The sequence below is a fragment of the Schistocerca serialis genome, unplaced genomic scaffold (genome assembly GCF_023864345.2).
Source record: "Schistocerca serialis cubense isolate TAMUIC-IGC-003099 unplaced genomic scaffold, iqSchSeri2.2 HiC_scaffold_844, whole genome shotgun sequence".
Taxonomy (NCBI): domain Eukaryota; kingdom Metazoa; phylum Arthropoda; class Insecta; order Orthoptera; family Acrididae; genus Schistocerca; species Schistocerca serialis.
The window spans coordinates 14,750-36,442 of NW_026048457.1; the positions used below are offsets into that span (position 1 = coordinate 14,750).

Sequence of the window (21,693 nt, forward strand, 5' to 3'; positions counted from 1 at the left end):
CTCTAATATCCAACGGTGAATCTCAAAGGCCGAAGGTTTATCAACTGAACGATCAAATTCACATTGGACGTTATTCTGCCTTTCCTCACTATCATCGTAAATCATTTCCATTACTTACAGTCAGGTAGAAATACAGCCACGAGGCAGAAGAAGCAGACGACACGCGAGGCGCCGCCGGCCCAGTCGCACGAGGTAAACACTGCTCGCTCGGCACCGAGGTGTTCCCAGGCGGTCACCCATCCAAGTACTAACCGGGCCCGATGTTGCTTAACTTCGGTGATCGGACGAGAACCGGTGTATTCAACATGGTATGGCCGTTGGCGCCCTTATACTGTAGCCGCACGACAGAAGACGCCTCTGCCTCTTCTCCCAACACACACAATCGCCGTTTTCGGTGACACATTTGACGCAGAGCACGTCCTTCCGCAACAGCTGGAGCCTCGAAGGCGGCGCGGAGTGCGCGGCGTCCGGCGTCTCAGACGCGTCTGCCGAACTGGCGGGCGCGCCGCACCGCCAATTGCGTGAGACACGCGGCTGCTCGGTGCGCCGCCTGTCATTCGTTTCGCTTGGTGCGTGCGGCGTCCGACACTCGCGGGCGGCGCATCTTGTTCCCGTTATCCGGCGGGGGGCTGTGCGGGGTGTAGCAGTGTCCTGCTGGAGGGCGCCCCCGGCAGCTTCCTCACCTGACACACGCCGCGCGGGGCGCTTCCACATATTTGCGTGATCTGTGCAGTGCATTCGCACCTGTCCTCTTCCGTCCCGACTTGTCCCGACTGCCGCTCGCTGCCGCTCGGGTAGTGGCCCATATGACCGCACAAGCACGACAAACATCTGCGAGACGGGCGTGGGCCTAACGGGCGTGTCCGAGACGCCGTTTGCGGCCAGTAGACCTGTGCAAAGGTGCGAAAACAGGGACACAAGACACAGGAGGGTCGCCAAAGCATCCATCTCTTCTAGCGACGAAAGATTCATTTTTGTTTACAAGTTTGCAGTCGTACACTGCTGCAAAACAATAAGCCCTAACGTATTTCAGAACATATCTGTCGGTTCATACTGTTTTGTTACCTTCAGGCACTTTTAAGAAATCTTCCTTGGCACATTCTTCTTCGAACTGAGGCCATTAATATCGAATCTTATGTTTATTACAGTCGTTTATTTTCATTTTTTTTTTTTTTTTTTTTACGGGCCTCCCATCTCCCCTTATAGCCCGGCCTTTACGCTCTCCAGGAATTGCCGTCTTTTGGCGAGCTTCAATGGCTATAAATAGGTACTGGTGGCTCCCTTGAAGTGAACCGGTGTACACGTTCCAACTACCGGCTCCATCGGCGATGAACACGTATAGCAACGACACAGTGACATTACTAATATTTCCGTTAAGGTGTCGAAATCTACGAACACCGTCATTAACAGAGACAACAGCATCACACAGATCGGGAGATTTCAGTTTCAAGAACACAGAATTTAAAAACGTATCGAACTGAATACCGAGCACATCAGTAGTAGACAACATCAAGTCCTCAAGTAACCAACGATGGATCTCAAAAGCCGAAGGTTTCTCTACGGAACGATCAAACTCGCACTGAATATTGTTCTGTCGCTCTTCACTGTCATCGTAAAGGATGTCCATTACTTACAGTTCAGTAGAAAGAAAGAAAGCCACGAGGCAGAGGGAGCAGACGACACGCGAGGCGCCGCCGGCCCAGTCGCACGAGGTAAACACTACTCGCTCGGCACCGAGGTGTTGCCAGGCGGGCAGCCATCCAAGTACTAACCGGGCCCGATGTTGCTTAACTTCGGTGATCGGACGAGAACCGGTGTATTCAACATGGTATGGCCGTTGGCGTCCTTATAATGTAGCCGCAGTGCAGAAGAAGCGTTCGTCCCTTCTCCCAACACACGCAATCGCCGTTTTCCGTGGCACATTTGACGCAAAGCACGTCCTTCCACCGCCACGTGGGTGACACGCACAACACAGCTGCTCGTTGCACCGCCTGTCATTCGTTTGGTGCGTGCGGCCTCCGACACTCGCGGGAGACGCACCTTGTTCTTGTTGTCCGGCGCAGGGCCGGGCGTCGGGGGGGACTGCGCGGGGTGTGGCAGTGTCCTGCTGGACCGGCGGAGGCTTTCTCACCTGGCTGACACGCGCCGCGCTTCCAGATATTTGCGTAATTTGCGCGTTGCATCCTCACCTGTCGTGTTCGACTGCCGCTCGCTGCCGCTCGGGTCGCGCTCCATATGACCGCACAAGCACGGGAAACATCTGCGAGATGGGCGCGGGCCGAACCGGCGTGTCCGAGACGCCGTGTGCGGCCGTTCGGAGGTACTAGAGCAGCGCTGTGCCGTGCCATGGAAAGGCGCGAAAACAAGGACACAAGACACAGGAGGTTCGACAAAGCATCCATCTCTTCTAGCGACGAAAGATAAATTGTTGTTTACGAATTTGCAGTTGTGCACTGCTACAAAACAATGTGCCCTGACGTATTTCACAACATTTCTGTCGTTTCATACTGTTTTGTTATTTCCAGAGACTCTTTGGAAATCTTCCTTGGCACACTCTTCTTCAATCTGAGTGCCCTAATATCGTATCTTTTGTTTATTACAACAGATTTAAGTCATTGTGGAAACATCGTTGTCACATCTGAAAAAGAGGGCTGGCAGTGGTGGTGGCGACAAAAAAGCAAAATATGAAGACAGCCAGAGGTCCCAGGCAGTCACCGATCCGAATACTAACGTTGTTGCTTAACTTGGGTGATCGGACGAAAACGGTTCATTTTTTTTTTTTTTTTTCATTTATTTAGTTAGTTTTCCGAATTTAGCGCTGCTACAAAACAGTAGGCTCTGACGCATTTCAAGAACACATCTGTCGATTCGTAGTGTTTCGTTATTTCCAACGAGTTCCTAGCACTATTCCTCGGCGCATTCTTGCTCAAACTGAGTTCATTACTGTAATTTCGTGTCTTATGTTTAGTGCAGTACTTTAAAGTGCTTGTGGAAGCATCTTTGTCACACCTGAAAGTTAGTATGAAAAAGAGGCCCGGCAGGTGTAACGACGTAAAAATTAAAAAATGAGATAGAGCCAACAGCACCTTTTTTTTTTTTTTTGTAACCAAATCTTTATTTCAGAAATAAAGAAACAACAAAATAAATCATCTGTATGGTTGTGCACTACAGTTTTCTAATTAATTTTTTTTTGTTCATCTTTTTATGGTATTTGTTACCCTTACTTATTTTGTAAGACATGCTGTCCATTTGGTAATTTTCCTTTCATTCTTTTCGTTTTTAAGCACTTCGATAAGTTTTTCCTATATTCGTTACTGAGAGTAGTCCATTTTCATTGCTATATGTTTATGTCCAAGTTTGTTGTGGCAAATACTGACACGACTGGCATTTCTCTGATGTCACAGAGTTATTCACTTGCAATGTGCATACAAACAAACAAAACAAAAAAATGAGCATAGTTATTTAGATACTGATTACATTAAGTTATATACATTTAAATTACATATTGCATTTAGGCATGAAAGGATGGTAGAAACAAAGGAGGTCCGGTTTTAGTTCGGCGTTTAATCATGCATCACATATTACTTACATGGAAAGACAGATCTGACAGTTGAAGGACGAAGGTGAAAGTAGAGATGAGTGCAAAGGTTTATTAGCACATCTTATGACTTTGTGGCACTTGGGAAGGGAAAGAACACTTTAATATATACCTGTTATCCGGTGGTGATTGGGAGGTTATAGCACTGAAACACTACACCCTAGGGTGTTCACACGGATAAAACACTTTCTTTTTCTTTTTGCTGCATTTCTTAAAACACTTTGTCGCACTTCTACTTTCACTTTCTTTTTGGATTTGTACTATTTCACTTTTATCACTGCACTGCACTGTCGAGGTTGCTGCGGTGCTGTGGGGAGGCTCGCTGGTGGTCGCGTGCCGCCGGGGAAGACGTCGTCGATGGCTGCCTGCAGGGGTATCCGGAGGAAGTTCTGGAAGTTCTCGTCGTGCCGCCTGTGCTGCTGCGCTTCCTTGTGTTCCTCCCAGAGGTCCATCAGGAAGTCGACGTGGTCCGTCTGCCGCTTCGTCACGATGGCGTGGCCTGTCATGCCGAGGATCCACAGGGTTGCCAGCCTTTTCGGTCTGGGAAATGGTTTGATGTCGGGCGCAGTGATGACTGTAGGTGTTATAGCTCGCTGGTCCGTTCTATTTATTTTTGCCACCATTCTCTGGCACGTTTCCCATATGCTGACCCCGTTTTTACATGTGAAGCGGTGCTCTAGTGTGTCGACACAGTTGCATGCTTCACATTTATCTGAATCTCTCAGTTTGATCCGGGCTAATTTTTCGTTTGTTGGTACCGTCCTGTTTACTATTCGGTACCAGCTCGCCTTCACATGCTTTGGTAGCGTGGTTTCCGTGATGTTTTTCCATATCTGTGGCCAGTTGTGATTGGGGAACTTGTTTTCTATTTTGTTTCTGGCAGGCCTTCCCCTCAGCGCCTTGTATATTTTCCTCGCTGTCCTGTGACTGGGATTTGCCACGGTTGTCAATGCATAGCTCTTGTCTATGTAGTATTGTCTTACGTGGCAAATCTTATACGGGATGTGGCTCGTGTTTATTGGCGGTTCTTCAGATGCAGGTTTCATTCTTCTTATCAGTGCTGCTGTGATGCTTTCTGGGTTCTTCTCCTTGATTTCCAGCGTCCTTTTTAGTAGAAGCGCTGCACATTTCGTTCTTACTTCCACAAGACCGAGTCCTCCTTCCTCTATCGGTAACGAGCATGTTTCCTGCGCCACTTTGAAGATTTCTCTTCGCCACAGGAGGTAGTATACGGCTCCCGTGATTGCCCTAGCTATTTCTTTGGGTAAGGTCAGGATCTGTGCCAGGTAGTAGGCTTTCGATAGGATCGTTGTGTTTATGAGGTCTATTCTTTGATGCAGGGTTAGTTGCCTGTTTGAATGCACTCTCGTGAGGCCTCGTATTACATGTAGTGCGTTCCTCCAGTTGTATGTTGCCATTTTTTGTGGACAAGGCTGCATGAAGATGCCGAGTACCTTGTGGTTCTCGACTACTTCATACCACTGACTCCCTGCATTTATCTGCTTATTCCCAATTGGCAGTAGCACTGTTTTCTTTTTGTTTATTTTTGCACCTGACGCTTCTTCAAAAGTGTGCAGTATTTCTTCCACCGTTTTTATTTCTTCACGTTGTTGGATGAAGATTCCCATGTCATCTGCGTAGGCTACGCAAGCCACTGTTTTGTCTTCCACCGTGTAGCCTGCTATGCTATTTGCGATCTTCTTCAATAGCGGGTCTAGTGCTACTGCAAAAAGGGCCATTGACAGGGGGCAGCCTTGCCTCACTGACCTGTTAAGCTCTATGTAGTTTGTTGTCCAGCCGTTTATGGCTATTCTGGATTTGCCATTCTTTAGTAGTTTTTCGACGATGCTGTTGAATTTTGGTCCGAATCCTAGTCTTCTTAACGTCTTCATTAAGTAGCTGTGATCGATCCTATCGAAAGCCTTGTTGAAGTCTACGGATATTATTGCTGCTGTATTCCTGTTGGTAGCTGCATGTGCTATCACGTCTCTATAGGTGGAGGTAGCGTTAAATATACTTCTACCTGGCACTGCACACGTCTGCCACGGACTTATTGTTTTGCTCATTGCAGTCTTCAAGTTGCTTGCGAGGCACTTGGCTATTAATTTATAATCGGCATTCAGGAGCGTGACGGGACGGTAGTCTTCTATTCTTCGGGCTTTTTTCTGTTTCGGTATGAGTATGAAGGTCCCATCCGTGAGCTTGGCTGGTGTCTCTGCTCCGCCTAAGATCTCATTTACCATCTCCGTCACTTTCCCTCCGATTATGTCCCAGTACTCGATGTAAAACTCGGTCGGGATGCCGTCGGTGCCCGGTGATCTTCCTTTGGCACTGCTCTTGAGGACTGCTCTGACTTCATCTTCGTCGAAGGTCTCCGTCAGTTTTGTTCTGTCTGCCTCCGTTAGCATCCGTGTTGTGTTTTGCAGGATTTTTGTTACTGCTCGTTGTTCTATTTCTTCTTTTTGGAAGAGTTGTTCGAAGTACGTCTCTATGTGTCTTTTAATTTCTAGTTTTGTTTTAAGTGATCGCCCTTCGCCGTCGCACAGTTCCTTAATGGTCTTGCTCGCCGCCCTTTCCCTCTCCCTGTTGATGTGGTGCAGGGTAGCGGGCTCGTCCTCCACTTCGCCGTACGTTTTACTTCTTGTGATTACTCCCCTCATTTGCTGTCTTTTGATCAGTAGCATTTTTGCTTTGATCCTCCTCACCCTAGGCAAGAAAGATTGGTCTTCTAACGGCGCATTTAGGGCATCTTTCAGGCACTGTTGATAAAAGTCGGCAGTGTTCCTCCTCCAGAACGCTTTTTCGGCGCAGAACCGAATTAGCAGTCTTCTCAGCGCTGGTTTAGTGCGCGTAATCCACCAGTCTATTGTGGTGCTGTTCTCTGCTCTCTTCGCCAAGCATTCCTGCCACGTGGCTGCTATCTCCTTTCTCAGAGCGACGTCTTGCAGGTGGTCGGTGTTTAGCTTCCAGGAGCTTCTTCCCGCTGCCGTCTTCTCTGTTTCCAAACGGATGCTGCACTCGTAGCAGGAGTGGTCGGAAAACATGACTGGACAGACCTCCACTCGCGATATTTTGTCTGCCAAATCTCTGCTTACGTAAATTCTATCAAGTCTGCTTCTTCCGTTTCTGTAGAAGTATGTGAACTCTGTGAGTGCGGGATTTTTCACTCTCCACGAATCCTCCAGTTTTAAACGTTTAACAAGTTCTTGTAATTCGGCGCACACGTTTGCCACTGGGATCTGATCCTCTTGAGCGGTCACACAATTGAAGTCACCACCAATTATGATATTGTTGTTGTTGTGTAGGATAAGTTCACATATTTCTTCATTAAAGAAGTTGCTCCTGGCTCTCTTGTTGTTTGTGCCTGACGGTGCATATACGTTCACAACTAACGTGCCCTCTATTTGGATCGCAATTCCTCGGCCGTTTGATAACATCTTGGGTTCGTCAGTTTCTATTCCATGTCTGACCATTATCGCGGTGCCGCACCTCGATTCTGGGTCTATGTTTGTGTAGATGTCGAACCCCGGTATCCGTTCTATCGCCGTCGATGCCACTTCTTGCAAAAGCGCTACGTCTGCGGCTCTGTGTCTTAAGAACTGTGCGAGGGCGTCTATCTTTACTGCTGTAGTCATTTTATTTACGTTGCAAGTGATTATCTGGTATGAGTTTTTTGCCAGCCTAGCCATTTCTATTGTCCGTCAGAGCTGTCGTCAGAGTCCGTGTGCTGCAGCTGTGGCCGGTCTGGCCCGCTTTGCCTCCTCTCCTGTGAGGAACTGGAATTTTGCCTTTTCCTTTCCTTTTTGGTTCCTGTTTTGTTTGCCGTTTTGTTTGTCGTTTCTGTGTCTTCTTCTGTGTTCCGCTGTTTCCCCTTGGCTTTTTCTCCGCTCCTCTTCTTGGAGGTGGTTGCGGCGACGTCATCTTCTTGGTTTAACTTCAGTATCTTTTTAAGTTGGTTCACGTTTTCTCTTATCTTCTGCTCGCGTGCCTGTTCGTGTGTGGCTGGAGTACCACTTTCATTTTCTGCTTTTTCAGTTTCCATCATTTCTATTTCTCGTTCTGGTTCTTTTTCCTTTCTCGCTTGCTTCGCCAGCGTTTTCTGTGTACGCGCCGTCTTGGGCTGTACTTGCTGTTCGGCCTCGTCCGAGCTGCCGTCGCTAATCTTCCTTTTGTCGGCGCTTCCGGGTGCTGGCCCGGCGGCCGTCTCGGGGCCGGGGGTAGCCGGGGCAGCAGGCTGGGGCGCGGGTTCTGTGGCCTCCTCCTCCTCCTCCTCCATTGTGTCCTGCTCGGCTGTAGCGGCGGCCGGTCACCCATCCAAGTACTAACCGGGCCCGATGTTGCTTAACTTCGGTGATCGGACGAGAACCGGTGTATTCAACATGGTATGGCCGTTGGCGTCCTTATAATGTAGCCGCACTGCAGAAGAAGCGTTCGTCCCTTCTCCCAACACACGAAATCGCCGTTTTCCGTGGCACATTTGACGCAAAGCACGTCCTTCCACCGCCACGTGGGTGACACGCACAACACAGCTGCTCGTTGCACCGCCTGTCATTCGTTTGGTGCGTGCGGCCTCCGACACTCGCGGGAGACGCACCTTGTTCTTGTTGTCCGGCGCAGGGCCGGGCGTCGGGGGGGACTGCGCGGGGTGTGGCAGTGTCCTGCTGGACCGGCGGAGGCTTTCTCACCTGGCTGACACGCGCCGCGCTTCCAGATATTTGCGTAATTTGCGCGTTGCATCCTCGCCTGTCGTGTCCCCTCCCCTTCCCTTCCCCTCCCTTCCCTTCCGTCCCGACTTGTCCCGACTTGTCCCGACTGCCGCTCGCTGCCGCTCGGGTCGCGCTCCATATGACCGCACAAGCACGACAAACATCTGCGAGATGGGCGCGGGCCGAACCGGCGTGTCCGAGACGCCGCGTGCGGCCGTTCGGAGCTACTAGAGCAGCGCTGTGCCGTGCCATGGAAAGGCGCGAAAACAAGGACACAAGACACAGGAGGTTCGACAAAGCATCCATCTCTTCTAGCGGCGAAAGATAAATTGTTGTTTTCAAATTTGCAGTTGTGCACTGCTACAAAACAATGTGCCCTGACGTATTTCACAACATTTCTGTCGTTTCATACTGTTTTGTTATTTCCAGAGACTCTTTGGAAATCTTCCTTGGCACACTCTTCTATCCCTAATATCGTATCTTTTGTTTATTACAACAGATTTAAGTCATTGTGGAAACATCGTTGTCACATCTGAAAAAGAGGGCTGGCAGTGGTGGTGGCGACAAAAAAGCAAAATATGAAGACAGCCAGAGGTCCCAGGCAGTCACCGATCCGAATACTAACGTTGTTGCTTAACTTGGGTGATCGGACGAAAACGGTTCATTTTTTTTTTTTTTTTCATTTATTTAGTTAGTTTTCCGAATTTAGCGCTGCTACAAAACAGTAGGCTCTGACGCATTTCAAGAACACATCTGTCGATTCGTAGTGTTTCGTTATTTCCAACGAGTTCCTAGCACTATTCCTCGGCGCATTCTTGCTCAAACTGAGTTCATTACTGTAATTTCGTGTCTTATGTTTAGTGCAGTACTTTAAAGTGCTTGTGGAAGCATCTTTGTCACACCTGAAAGTTAGTATGAAAAAGAGGCCTGGCAGGTGTAGCGACGTAAAAATTAAAAAATTAGATAGAGCCAACAGCACCTTTTTTTTTTTTTTTTGTAACGTATATAAACTTTTATTTACAAATTGTAACAATTACAAGTCTTTACATTAAATGGTGTACTTGATTATTGAACGGTGATATTAACTGTCAAGGTTTCTGTTCTGATTGTTCTTTTGATAGTTCTTGGTCGAGTTACAACACGTTTATTCACTGAGTGTCCTTCATGTAGATTTTCCTGTTTGATTTTTTTTTTTTATGTCTTTTAATTCCAAAGCTTGCGTTATTTCTATATATATATTTTTTTTTTTTTTTGAATTTACATGGAAAAAAAGGGAAAATTAAAAATTTGCTTCTATGCTATTTGAAATGCACCTATTTTGGCATGTTTGCTATATGTACCCAGAGGCGAAAAAGGGGATTATAAACCAGAAACATCTATGTGATTAAATTTGTGAATGCCGGGGATTATTAGTCGCAGAGAGGCATGCTACGATTGGCACATGATGGGCCGAGATTTACAACAAAACAAAAAGCAAAAAGGAACAACAAACAAACAAATAAAAAACAAAAAAAACAATGAAACAAAAAAAAACAAGTCAATAAGCAAAAAAACTGAAAACATAAGAGAAAGGAAAAGCGTACCTTGAGTGGCGAGAGAGAGAGAGAGAGAGAGAGAGAGAGAGTGAGTGAGAGAACACATTAATTACATGCAATACACTGTATGACATTTTGTTGTTTTCTTGGGCACTTTGTAACCTTTTCACTAAATTTATCTCTGACCATTTCCTTGCCTGCTTTTATGTGGCAATTGGACACTGTATCACTACAATTGGCACACGTCACTCACTTTTGCACTGCTTCACATATAAACTTTCACTATGTGCACATTTCGTAAAAAACGCTTTCCGCGCTGCACCATTCTTGCCGTCGGGGCTTTGGAGGGATCGGTGGGCGAAGTCCTCAGCGACTGGGGTGTGGGTGTTGTGGGAGGGCGTCGGTCACGTCGTGTTGAAGGCGTCTCGGAAGGCGGCGTCCAGCGGGACCTGCAGGAAGTTCTGGAAGGTCTCTCGGTACTTGGAGCGTTGTTTGGCCCTCCTGTGTTCCTCCCACAGGTCCGTGAGGAACTGCGCCTTGTCGGTCTGCCGTTTCGTGACGATGGCGTGTGCCGTCATGGCGATGATCCACATTGTGGCCAGGCGTTTTGCTTTGGGGAAAGGCTTCGCGTCCGGGACAGTGACAGCTGAGACATGTATCGCCCTCTCGTCGGTTCTGTTGATGTGGGCGATCATTCTTCTCGCTGTCGCCCATATTTCCCCGCTCTCTCTGCAGCCAAAACGATGCTCGATGGTGTCGGTCTGGTTGCAGAGCTCGCAGTTTGGGGATTCCCGCATTTTTATGCGTGCCAGTTTTTCGTTTGTCGGCACTGTTTTGTGGATGATTTTATACCACGTGTCCCTGGCGTGCTCAGGAAGTGTCCGTTCCGAGACATTCTTCCAGACCTGTGGCCAGTCATGGTCTGGAAAACTCGTCTCTATTTTGGACTTTCTTGCCTTCCCCCTCAGAGCGCTGTAGATGTTCCTCGCCGTTCTTTGCTGTGGGTTGGCAACGACCGCGGTGATGTAGCTCTTGTCGATTGCCATCTGTTTTATGTGCCGCAACTTGAATGGTATGTGCGTGGTGTCTACAGGAGCCTCTTCAGATTCAGGTTTATATTGGTTTATCAGGCTGGACGTTATACTGTTGTTGTTCTGGTTTGCCATTTTCATCGCACGGTGTAGAAGCAGTGCCGCGCATTTCGTCTTAACGTCAGTCAGACCAAGTCCGCCTTCGTCCCTTGACAGGAAACACGTCGCCTGGGAGACCTTGAAGATTTCCCGCCTCCACAGCAAGTAGTACGCCGCACTTCCTATCGCTCGCGCAATTTCCGTCGGAGCACATAGTATTTGCGCCATGTACCACGCTTTCGACAGGATTGTTTCGTTTACTAACTGCACTCTTTGGCTCAGCGTCAGGTACCGGTTCGCGTGTATCCTCACGAGCCCTCTCGTTGTGTTCAAGACGCTGCGCCAGTTTTGTGCTGCCATTTTCAGAGGGCACTGCTGTAGTTCCACTCCGAGTGCCCTATGGTTGTTTGTCACTCGGTACCACTGTCTCGCTGGTCGCAGTCTGCCGTTGCCTATTGGTAGTAGCACTGTCTTCCTCGGATTCGTTTTGGCACCTGAAGCCTTTTCGAAGGATTCCATGATACCCGGTGTTCCCAGGCGGTCACCCATCCAAGTACTAACCGGGCCCGATGTTGCTTAACTTCGGTGATCGGACGAGAACCGGTGTATTCAACATGGTATGGCCGTTGGCGTCCTTATAATGTAGCCGCACTGCAGAAGAAGCGTTCGTCCCTTCTCCCAACACACGAAATCGCCGTTTTCCGTGGCACATTTGACGCAAAGCACGTCCTTCCACCGCCACGTGGGTGACACGCACAACACAGCTGCTCGTTGCACCGCCTGTCATTCGTTTGGTGCGTGCGGCCTCCGACACTCGCGGGAGACGCACCTTGTTCTTGTTGTCCGGCGCAGGGCCGGGCGTCGGGGGGGACTGCGCGGGGTGTGGCAGTGTCCTGCTGGACCGGCGGAGGCTTTCTCACCTGGCTGACACGCGCCGCGCTTCCAGATATTTGCGTAATTTGCGCGTTGCATCCTCGCCTGTCGTGTCCCCTCCCCTTCCCTTCCCTTCCCTTCCCTTCCGTCCCGACTTGTCCCGACTTGTCCCGACTTGTCCCGACTTGTCCCGACTTGTCCCGACTTGTCCCGACTTGTCCCGACTTGTCCCGACTTGTCCCGACTTGTCCCGACTTGTCCCGACTTGTCCCGACTTGTCCCGACTTGTCCCGACTTGTCCCGACTTGTCCCGACTTTGCTCGACTGCCGCTCGCTGCCGCTCGGGTCGCGCTCCATATGACCGCACAAGCACGACAAACATCTGCGAGATGGGCGCGGGCCGAACCGGCGTGTCCGAGACGCCGCGTGCGGCCGTTCGGAGCTACTAGAGCAGCGCTGTGCCGTGCCATGGAAAGGCGCGAAAACAAGGACACAAGACACAGGAGGTTCGACAAAGCATCCATCTCTTCTAGCGGCGAAAGATAAATTGTTGTTTTCAAATTTGCAGTTGTGCACTGCTACAAAACAATGTGCCCTGACGTATTTCACAACATTTCTGTCGTTTCATACTGTTTTGTTATTTCCAGAGACTCTTTGGAAATCTTCCTTGGCACACTCTTCTATCCCTAATATCGTATCTTTTGTTTATTACAACAGATTTAAGTCATTGTGGAAACATCGTTGTCACATCTGAAAAAGAGGGCTGGCAGTGGTGGTGGCGACAAAAAAGCAAAATATGAAGACAGCCAGAGGTCCCAGGCAGTCACCGATCCGAATACTAACGTTGTTGCTTAACTTGGGTGATCGGACGAAAACGGTTCATTTTTTTTTTTTTTTTTCATTTATTTAGTTAGTTTTCCGAATTTAGCGCTGCTACAAAACAGTAGGCTCTGACGCATTTCAAGAACACATCTGTCGATTCGTAGTGTTTCGTTATTTCCAACGAGTTCCTAGCACTATTCCTCGGCGCATTCTTGCTCAAACTGAGTTCATTACTGTAATTTCGTGTCTTATGTTTAGTGCAGTACTTTAAAGTGCTTGTGGAAGCATCTTTGTCACACCTGAAAGTTAGTATGAAAAAGAGGCCTGGCAGGTGTAGCGACGTAAAAATTAAAAAATTAGATAGAGCCAACAGCACCTTTTTTTTTTTTTTTTGTAACGTATATAAACTTTTATTTACAAATTGTAACAATTACAAGTCTTTACATTAAATGGTGTACTTGATTATTGAACGGTGATATTAACTGTCAAGGTTTCTGTTCTGATTGTTCTTTTGATAGTTCTTGGTCGAGTTACAACACGTTTATTCACTGAGTGTCCTTCATGTAGATTTTCCTGTTTGATTTTTTTTTTTTATGTCTTTTAATTCCAAAGCTTGCGTTATTTCTATATATATATTTTTTTTTTTTTTTGAATTTACATGGAAAAAAAGGGAAAATTAAAAATTTGCTTCTATGCTATTTGAAATGCACCTATTTTGGCATGTTTGCTATATGTACCCAGAGGCGAAAAAGGGGATTATAAACCAGAAACATCTATGTGATTAAATTTGTGAATGCCGGGGATTATTAGTCGCAGAGAGGCATGCTACGATTGGCACATGATGGGCCGAGATTTACAACAAAACAAAAAGCAAAAAGGAACAACAAACAAACAAATAAAAAACAAAAAAAACAATGAAACAAAAAAAAACAAGTCAATAAGCAAAAAAACTGAAAACATAAGAGAAAGGAAAAGCGTACCTTGAGTGGCGAGAGAGAGAGAGAGAGAGAGAGAGAGAGAGTGAGTGAGAGAACACATTAATTACATGCAATACACTGTATGACATTTTGTTGTTTTCTTGGGGCACTTTGTAACCTTTTCACTAAATTTATCTCTGACCATTTCCTTGCCTGCTTTTATGTGGCAATTGGACACTGTATCACTACAATTGGCACACGTCACTCACTTTTGCACTGCTTCACATATAAACTTTCACTATGTGCACATTTCGTAAAAAACGCTTTCCGCGCTGCACCATTCTTGCCGTCGGGGCTTTGGAGGGATCGGTGGGCGAAGTCCTCAGCGACTGGGGTGTGGGTGTTGTGGGAGGGCGTCGGTCACGTCGTGTTGAAGGCGTCTCGGAAGGCGGCGTCCAGCGGGACCTGCAGGAAGTTCTGGAAGGTCTCTCGGTACTTGGAGCGTTGTTTGGCCCTCCTGTGTTCCTCCCACAGGTCCGTGAGGAACTGCGCCTTGTCGGTCTGCCGTTTCGTGACGATGGCGTGTGCCGTCATGGCGATGATCCACATTGTGGCCAGGCGTTTTGCTTTGGGGAAAGGCTTCGCGTCCGGGACAGTGACAGCTGAGACATGTATCGCCCTCTCGTCGGTTCTGTTGATGTGGGCGATCATTCTTCTCGCTGTCGCCCATATTTCCCCGCTCTCTCTGCAGCCAAAACGATGCTCGATGGTGTCGGTCTGGTTGCAGAGCTCGCAGTTTGGGGATTCCCGCATTTTTATGCGTGCCAGTTTTTCGTTTGTCGGCACTGTTTTGTGGATGATTTTATACCACGTGTCCCTGGCGTGCTCAGGAAGTGTCCGTTCCGAGACATTCTTCCAGACCTGTGGCCAGTCATGGTCTGGAAAACTCGTCTCTATTTTGGACTTTCTTGCCTTCCCCCTCAGAGCGCTGTAGATGTTCCTCGCCGTTCTTTGCTGTGGGTTGGCAACGACCGCGGTGATGTAGCTCTTGTCGATTGCCATCTGTTTTATGTGCCGCAACTTGAATGGTATGTGCGTGGTGTCTACAGGAGCCTCTTCAGATTCAGGTTTATATTGGTTTATCAGGCTGGACGTTATACTGTTGTTGTTCTGGTTTGCCATTTTCATCGCACGGTGTAGAAGCAGTGCCGCGCATTTCGTCTTAACGTCAGTCAGACCAAGTCCGCCTTCGTCCCTTGACAGGAAACACGTCGCCTGGGAGACCTTGAAGATTTCCCGCCTCCACAGCAAGTAGTACGCCGCACTTCCTATCGCTCGCGCAATTTCCGTCGGAGCACATAGTATTTGCGCCATGTACCACGCTTTCGACAGGATTGTTTCGTTTACTAACTGCACTCTTTGGCTCAGCGTCAGGTTCCGGTTCGCGTGTATCCTCACGAGCCCTCTCGTTGTGTTCAAGACGCTGCGCCAGTTTTGTGCTGCCATTTTCAGAGGGCACTGCTGTAGTTCCACTCCGAGTGCCCTATGGTTGTTTGTCACTCGGTACCACTGTCTCGCTGGTCGCAGTCTGCCGTTGCCTATTGGTAGTAGCACTGTCTTCCTCGGATTCGTTTTGGCACCTGAAGCCTTTTCGAAGGATTCCATGATACCCGGTGTTCCCAGGCGGTCACCCATCCAAGTACTAACCGGGCCCGATGTTGCTTAACTTCGGTGATCGGACGAGAACCGGTGTATTCAACATGGTATGGCCGTTGGCGTCCTTATAATGTAGCCGCACTGCAGAAGAAGCGTTCGTCCCTTCTCCCAACACACGAAATCGCCGTTTTCCGTGGCACATTTGACGCAAAGCACGTCCTTCCACCGCCACGTGGGTGACACGCACAACACAGCTGCTCGTTGCACCGCCTGTCATTCGTTTGGTGCGTGCGGCCTCCGACACTCGCGGGAGACGCACCTTGTTCTTGTTGTCCGGCGCAGGGCCGGGCGTCGGGGGGGACTGCGCGGGGTGTGGCAGTGTCCTGCTGGACCGGCGGAGGCTTTCTCACCTGGCTGACACGCGCCGCGCTTCCAGATATTTGCGTAATTTGCGCGTTGCATCCTCGCCTGTCGTGTCCCCTCCCCTTCCCTTCCCTTCCCTTCCCTTCCGTCCCGACTTGTCCCGACTTGTCCCGACTTGTCCCGACTTGTCCCGACTTGTCCCGACTTGTCCCGACTTGTCCCGACTTGTCCCGACTTGTCCCGACTTGTCCCGACTTGTCCCGACTTTGCTCGACTGCCGCTCGCTGCCGCTCGGGTCGCGCTCCATATGACCGCACAAGCACGACAAACATCTGCGAGATGGGCGCGGGCCGAACCGGCGTGTCCGAGACGCCGCGTGCGGCCGTTCGGAGCTACTAGAGCAGCGCTGTGCCGTGCCATGGAAAGGCGCGAAAACAAGGACACAAGACACAGGAGGTTCGACAAAGCATCCATCTCTTCTAGCGGCGAAAGATAAATTGTTGTTTTCAAATTTGCAGTTGTGCACTGCTACAAAACAATGTGCCCTGACGTATTTCACAACATTTCTGTCGTTTCATACTGTTTTGTTATTTCCAGAGACTCTTTGGAAATCTTCCTTGGCACACTCTTCTATCCCTAATATCGTATCTTTTGTTTATTACAACAGATTTAAGTCATTGTGGAAACATCGTTGTCACATCTGAAAAAGAGGGCTGGCAGTGGTGGTGGCGACAAAAAAGCAAAATATGAAGACAGCCAGAGGTCCCAGGCAGTCACCGATCCGAATACTAACGTTGTTGCTTAACTTGGGTGATCGGACGAAAACGGTTCATTTTTTTTTTTTTTTTCATTTATTTAGTTAGTTTTCCGAATTTAGCGCTGCTACAAAACAGTAGGCTCTGACGCATTTCAAGAACACATCTGTCGATTCGTAGTGTTTCGTTATTTCCAACGAGTTCCTAGCACTATTCCTCGGCGCATTCTTGCTCAAACTGAGTTCATTACTGTAATTTCGTGTCTTATGTTTAGTGCAGTACTTTAAAGTGCTTGTGGAAGCATCTTTGTCACACCTGAAAGTTAGTATGAAAAAGAGGCCTGGCAGGTGTAGCGACGTAAAAATTAAAAAATTAGATAGAGCCAACAGCACCTTTTTTTTTTTTTTTGTAACGTATATAAACTTTTATTTACAAATTGTAACAATTACAAGTCTTTACATTAAATGGTGTACTTGATTATTGAACGGTGATATTAACTGTCAAGGTTTCTGTTCTGATTGTTCTTTTGATAGTTCTTGGTCGAGTTACAACACGTTTATTCACTGAGTGTCCTTCATGTAGATTTTCCTGTTTGATTTTTTTTTTTTATGTCTTTTAATTCCAAAGCTTGCGTTATTTCTATATATATATATTTTTTTTTTTTTTTGAATTTACATGGAAAAAAAGGGAAAATTAAAAATTTGCTTCTATGCTATTTGAAATGCACCTATTTTGGCATGTTTGCTATATGTACCCAGAGGCGAAAAAGGGGATTATAAACCAGAAACATCTATGTGATTAAATTTGTGAATGCCGGGGATTATTAGTCGCAGAGAGGCATGCTACGATTGGCACATGATGGGCCGAGATTTACAACAAAACAAAAAGCAAAAAGGAACAACAAACAAACAAATAAAAAACAAAAAAAACAATGAAACAAAAAAAAACAAGTCAATAAGCAAAAAAACTGAAAACATAAGAGAAAGGAAAAGCGTACCTTGAGTGGCGAGAGAGAGAGAGAGAGAGAGAGAGAGAGAGTGAGTGAGAGAACACATTAATTACATGCAATACACTGTATGACATTTTGTTGTTTTCTTGGGGCACTTTGTAACCTTTTCACTAAATTTATCTCTGACCATTTCCTTGCCTGCTTTTATGTGGCAATTGGACACTGTATCACTACAATTGGCACACGTCACTCACTTTTGCACTGCTTCACATATAAACTTTCACTATGTGCACATTTCGTAAAAAACGCTTTCCGCGCTGCACCATTCTTGCCGTCGGGGCTTTGGAGGGATCGGTGGGCGAAGTCCTCAGCGACTGGGGTGTGGGTGTTGTGGGAGGGCGTCGGTCACGTCGTGTTGAAGGCGTCTCGGAAGGCGGCGTCCAGCGGGACCTGCAGGAAGTTCTGGAAGGTCTCTCGGTACTTGGAGCGTTGTTTGGCCCTCCTGTGTTCCTCCCACAGGTCCGTGAGGAACTGCGCCTTGTCGGTCTGCCGTTTCGTGACGATGGCGTGTGCCGTCATGGCGATGATCCACATTGTGGCCAGGCGTTTTGCTTTGGGGAAAGGCTTCGCGTCCGGGACAGTGACAGCTGAGACATGTATCGCCCTCTCGTCGGTTCTGTTGATGTGGGCGATCATTCTTCTCGCTGTCGCCCATATTTCCCCGCTCTCTCTGCAGCCAAAACGATGCTCGATGGTGTCGGTCTGGTTGCAGAGCTCGCAGTTTGGGGATTCCCGCATTTTTATGCGTGCCAGTTTTTCGTTTGTCGGCACTGTTTTGTGGATGATTTTATACCACGTGTCCCTGGCGTGCTCAGGAAGTGTCCGTTCCGAGACATTCTTCCAGACCTGTGGCCAGTCATGGTCTGGAAAACTCGTCTCTATTTTGGACTTTCTTGCCTTCCCCCTCAGAGCGCTGTAGATGTTCCTCGCCGTTCTTTGCTGTGGGTTGGCAACGACCGCGGTGATGTAGCTCTTGTCGATTGCCATCTGTTTTATGTGCCGCAACTTGAATGGTATGTGCGTGGTGTCTACAGGAGCCTCTTCAGATTCAGGTTTATATTGGTTTATCAGGCTGGACGTTATACTGTTGTTGTTCTGGTTTGCCATTTTCATCGCACGGTGTAGAAGCAGTGCCGCGCATTTCGTCTTAACGTCAGTCAGACCAAGTCCGCCTTCGTCCCTTGACAGGAAACACGTCGCCTGGGAGACCTTGAAGATTTCCCGCCTCCACAGCAAGTAGTACGACGCACTTCCTATCGCTCGCGCAATTTCCGTCGGAGCACATAGTATTTGCGCCATGTACCACGCTTTCGACAGGATTGTTTCGTTTACTAACTGCACTCTTTGGCTCAGCGTCAGGTTCCGGTTCGCGTGTATCCTCACGAGCCCTCTCGTTGTGTTCAAGACGCTGCGCCAGTTTTGTGCTGCCATTTTCAGAGGGCACTGCTGTAGTTCCACTCCGAGTGCCCTATGGTTGTTTGTCACTCGGTACCACTGTCTCGCTGGTCGCAGTCTGCCGTTGCCTATTGGTAGTAGCACTGTCTTCCTCGGATTCGTTTTGGCACCTGAAGCCTTTTCGAAGGATTCCATGATACCCGGTGTTCCCAGGCGGTCACCCATCCAAGTACTAACCGGGCCCGATGTTGCTTAACTTCGGTGATCGGACGAGAACCGGTGTATTCAACATGGTATGGCCGTTGGCGTCCTTATAATGTAGCCGCACTGCAGAAGAAGCGTTCGTCCCTTCTCCCAACACACGAAATCGCCGTTTTCCGTGGCACATTTGACGCAAAGCACGTCCTTCCACCGCCACGTGGGTGACACGCACAACACAGCTGCTCGTTGCACCGCCTGTCATTCGTTTGGTGCGTGCGGCCTCCGACACTCGCGGGAGACGCACCTTGTTCTTGTTGTCCGGCGCAGGGCCGGGCGTCGGGGGGGGACTGCGCGGGGTGTGGCAGTGTCCTGCTGGACCGGCGGAGGCTTTCTCACCTGGCTGACACGCGCCGCGCTTCCAGATATTTGCGTAATTTGCGCGTTGCATCCTCGCCTGTCGTGTCCCCTCCCCTTCCCTTCCCTTCCCTTCCCTTCCCTTCCGTCCCGACTTGTCCCGACTTGTCCCGACTGCCGCTCGCTGCCGCTCGGGTCGCGCTCCATATGACCGCACAAGCACGACAAACATCTGCGAGATGGGCGCGGGCCGAACCGGCGTGTCCGAGACGCCGCGTGCGGCCGTTCGGAGCTACTAGAGCAGCGCTGTGCCGTGCCATGGAAAGGCGCGAAAACAAGGACACAAGACACAGGAGGTTCGACAAAGCATCCATCTCTTCTAGCGGCGAAAGATAAATTGTTGTTTTCAAATTTGCAGTTGTGCACTGCTACAAAACAATGTGCCCTGACGTATTTCACAACATTTCTGTCGTTTCATACTGTTTTGTTATTTCCAGAGACTCTTTGGAAATCTTCCTTGGCACACTCTTCTATCCCTAATATCGTATCTTTTGTTTATTACAACAGATTTAAGTCATTGTGGAAACATCGTTGTCACATCTGAAAAAGAGGGCTGGCAGTGGTGGTGGCGACAAAAAAGCAAAATATGAAGACAGCCAGAGGTCCCAGGCAGTCACCGATCCGAATACTAACGTTGTTGCTTAACTTGGGTGATCGGACGAAAACGGTTCATTTTTTTTTTTTTTTTCATTTATTTAGTTAGTTTTCCGAATTTAGCGCTGCTACAAAACAGTAGGCTCTGACGCATTTCAAGAACACATCTGTCGATTCGTAGTGTTTCGTTATTTCCAACGAGTTCCTAGCACTATTCCTCGGCGCATTCTTGCTCAAACTGAGTTCATTACTGTAATTTCGTGTCTTATGTTTAGTGCAGTACTTTAAAGTGCTTGTGGAAGCATCTTTGTCACACCTGAAAGTTAGTATGAAAAAGAGGCCTGGCAGGTGTAGCGACGTAAAAATTAAAAAATTAGATAGAGCCAACAGCACCTTTTTTTTTTTTTTGTAACGTATATAAACTTTTATTTACAAATTGTAACAATTACAAGTCTTTACATTAAATGGTGTACTTGATTATTGAACGGTGATATTAACTGTCAAGGTTTCTGTTCTGATTGTTCTTTTGATAGTTCTTGGTCGAGTTACAACACGTTTATTCACTGAGTGTCCTTCATGTAGATTTTCCTGTTTGATTTTTTTTTTTTATGTCTTTTAATTCCAAAGCTTGCGTTATTTCTATATATATATATATTTTTTTTTTTTTGAATTTACATGGAAAAAAAGGGAAAATTAAAAATTTGCTTCTATGCTATTTGAAATGCACCTATTTTGGCATGTTTGCTATATGTACCCAGAGGCGAAAAAGGGGATTATAAACCAGAAACATCTATGTGATTAAATTTGTGAATGCCGGGGATTATTAGTCGCAGAGAGGCATGCTACGATTGGCACATGATGGGCCGAGATTTACAACAAAACAAAAAGCAAAAAGGAACAACAAACAAACAAATAAAAAACAAAAAAAACAATGAAACAAAAAAAAACAAGTCAATAAGCAAAAAAACTGAAAACATAAGAGAAAGGAAAAGCGTACCTTGAGTGGCGAGAGAGAGAGAGAGAGAGAGAGAGAGAGTGAGTGAGAGAACACATTAATTACATGCAATACACTGTATGACATTTTGTTGTTTTCTTGGGGCACTTTGTAACCTTTTCACTAAATTTATCTCTGACCATTTCCTTGCCTGCTTTTATGTGGCAATTGGACACTGTATCACTACAATTGGCACACGTCACTCACTTTTGCACTGCTTCACATATAAACTTTCACTATGTGCACATTTCGTAAAAAACGCTTTCCGCGCTGCACCATTCTTGCCGTCGGGGCTTTGGAGGGATCGGTGGGCGAAGTCCTCAGCGACTGGGGTGTGGGTGTTGTGGGAGGGCGTCGGTCACGTCGTGTTGAAGGCGTCTCGGAAGGCGGCGTCCAGCGGGACCTGCAGGAAGTTCTGGAAGGTCTCTCGGTACTTGGAGCGTTGTTTGGCCCTCCTGTGTTCCTCCCACAGGTCCGTGAGGAACTGCGCCTTGTCGGTCTGCCGTTTCGTGACGATGGCGTGTGCCGTCATGGCGATGATCCACATTGTGGCCAGGCGTTTTGCTTTGGGGAAAGGCTTCGCGTCCGGGACAGTGACAGCTGAGACATGTATCGCCCTCTCGTCGGTTCTGTTGATGTGGGCGATCATTCTTCTCGCTGTCGCCCATATTTCCCCGCTCTCTCTGCAGCCAAAACGATGCTCGATGGTGTCGGTCTGGTTGCAGAGCTCG

At 48.0% G+C, this 21,693-nt stretch overlaps 1 protein-coding gene, 3 non-coding genes and 2 pseudogenes across 4 annotated transcripts; all 6 read right to left on the bottom strand.

Annotated features, from left to right (window-relative positions):
* Positions 1–204: 204 nt before the first annotated feature.
* LOC126452307 (5S ribosomal RNA) lies at positions 205–322 on the bottom strand (annotated as a pseudogene).
* Positions 323–1,724: 1,402 nt separating this feature from the next.
* Positions 1,725–1,842, bottom strand: LOC126452308 (5S ribosomal RNA; annotated as a pseudogene).
* A 5,447-nt stretch (positions 1,843–7,289) lies between these two features.
* On the bottom strand, positions 7,290–7,874 carry LOC126452267 (coiled-coil domain-containing protein 96-like). The gene has a single exon (XM_050091056.1). The coding sequence runs from the start codon at positions 7,872–7,874 to the stop codon at positions 7,290–7,292; it is 585 nt and encodes a 194-aa protein (XP_049947013.1).
* Positions 7,875–11,481: 3,607 nt separating this feature from the next.
* Positions 11,482–11,600, bottom strand: LOC126452309 (5S ribosomal RNA). Its single transcript, XR_007584612.1, has one exon. It is a non-coding gene; the product is annotated as a 5S ribosomal RNA (ribosomal RNA).
* Positions 11,601–15,239: 3,639 nt separating this feature from the next.
* On the bottom strand, positions 15,240–15,358 carry LOC126452270 (5S ribosomal RNA). Its single transcript, XR_007584579.1, has one exon. It is a non-coding gene; the product is annotated as a 5S ribosomal RNA (ribosomal RNA).
* A 3,589-nt stretch (positions 15,359–18,947) lies between these two features.
* On the bottom strand, positions 18,948–19,066 carry LOC126452271 (5S ribosomal RNA). Its single transcript, XR_007584580.1, has one exon. It is a non-coding gene; the product is annotated as a 5S ribosomal RNA (ribosomal RNA).
* Between the last annotated feature and the right edge of the window lie 2,627 nt (positions 19,067–21,693).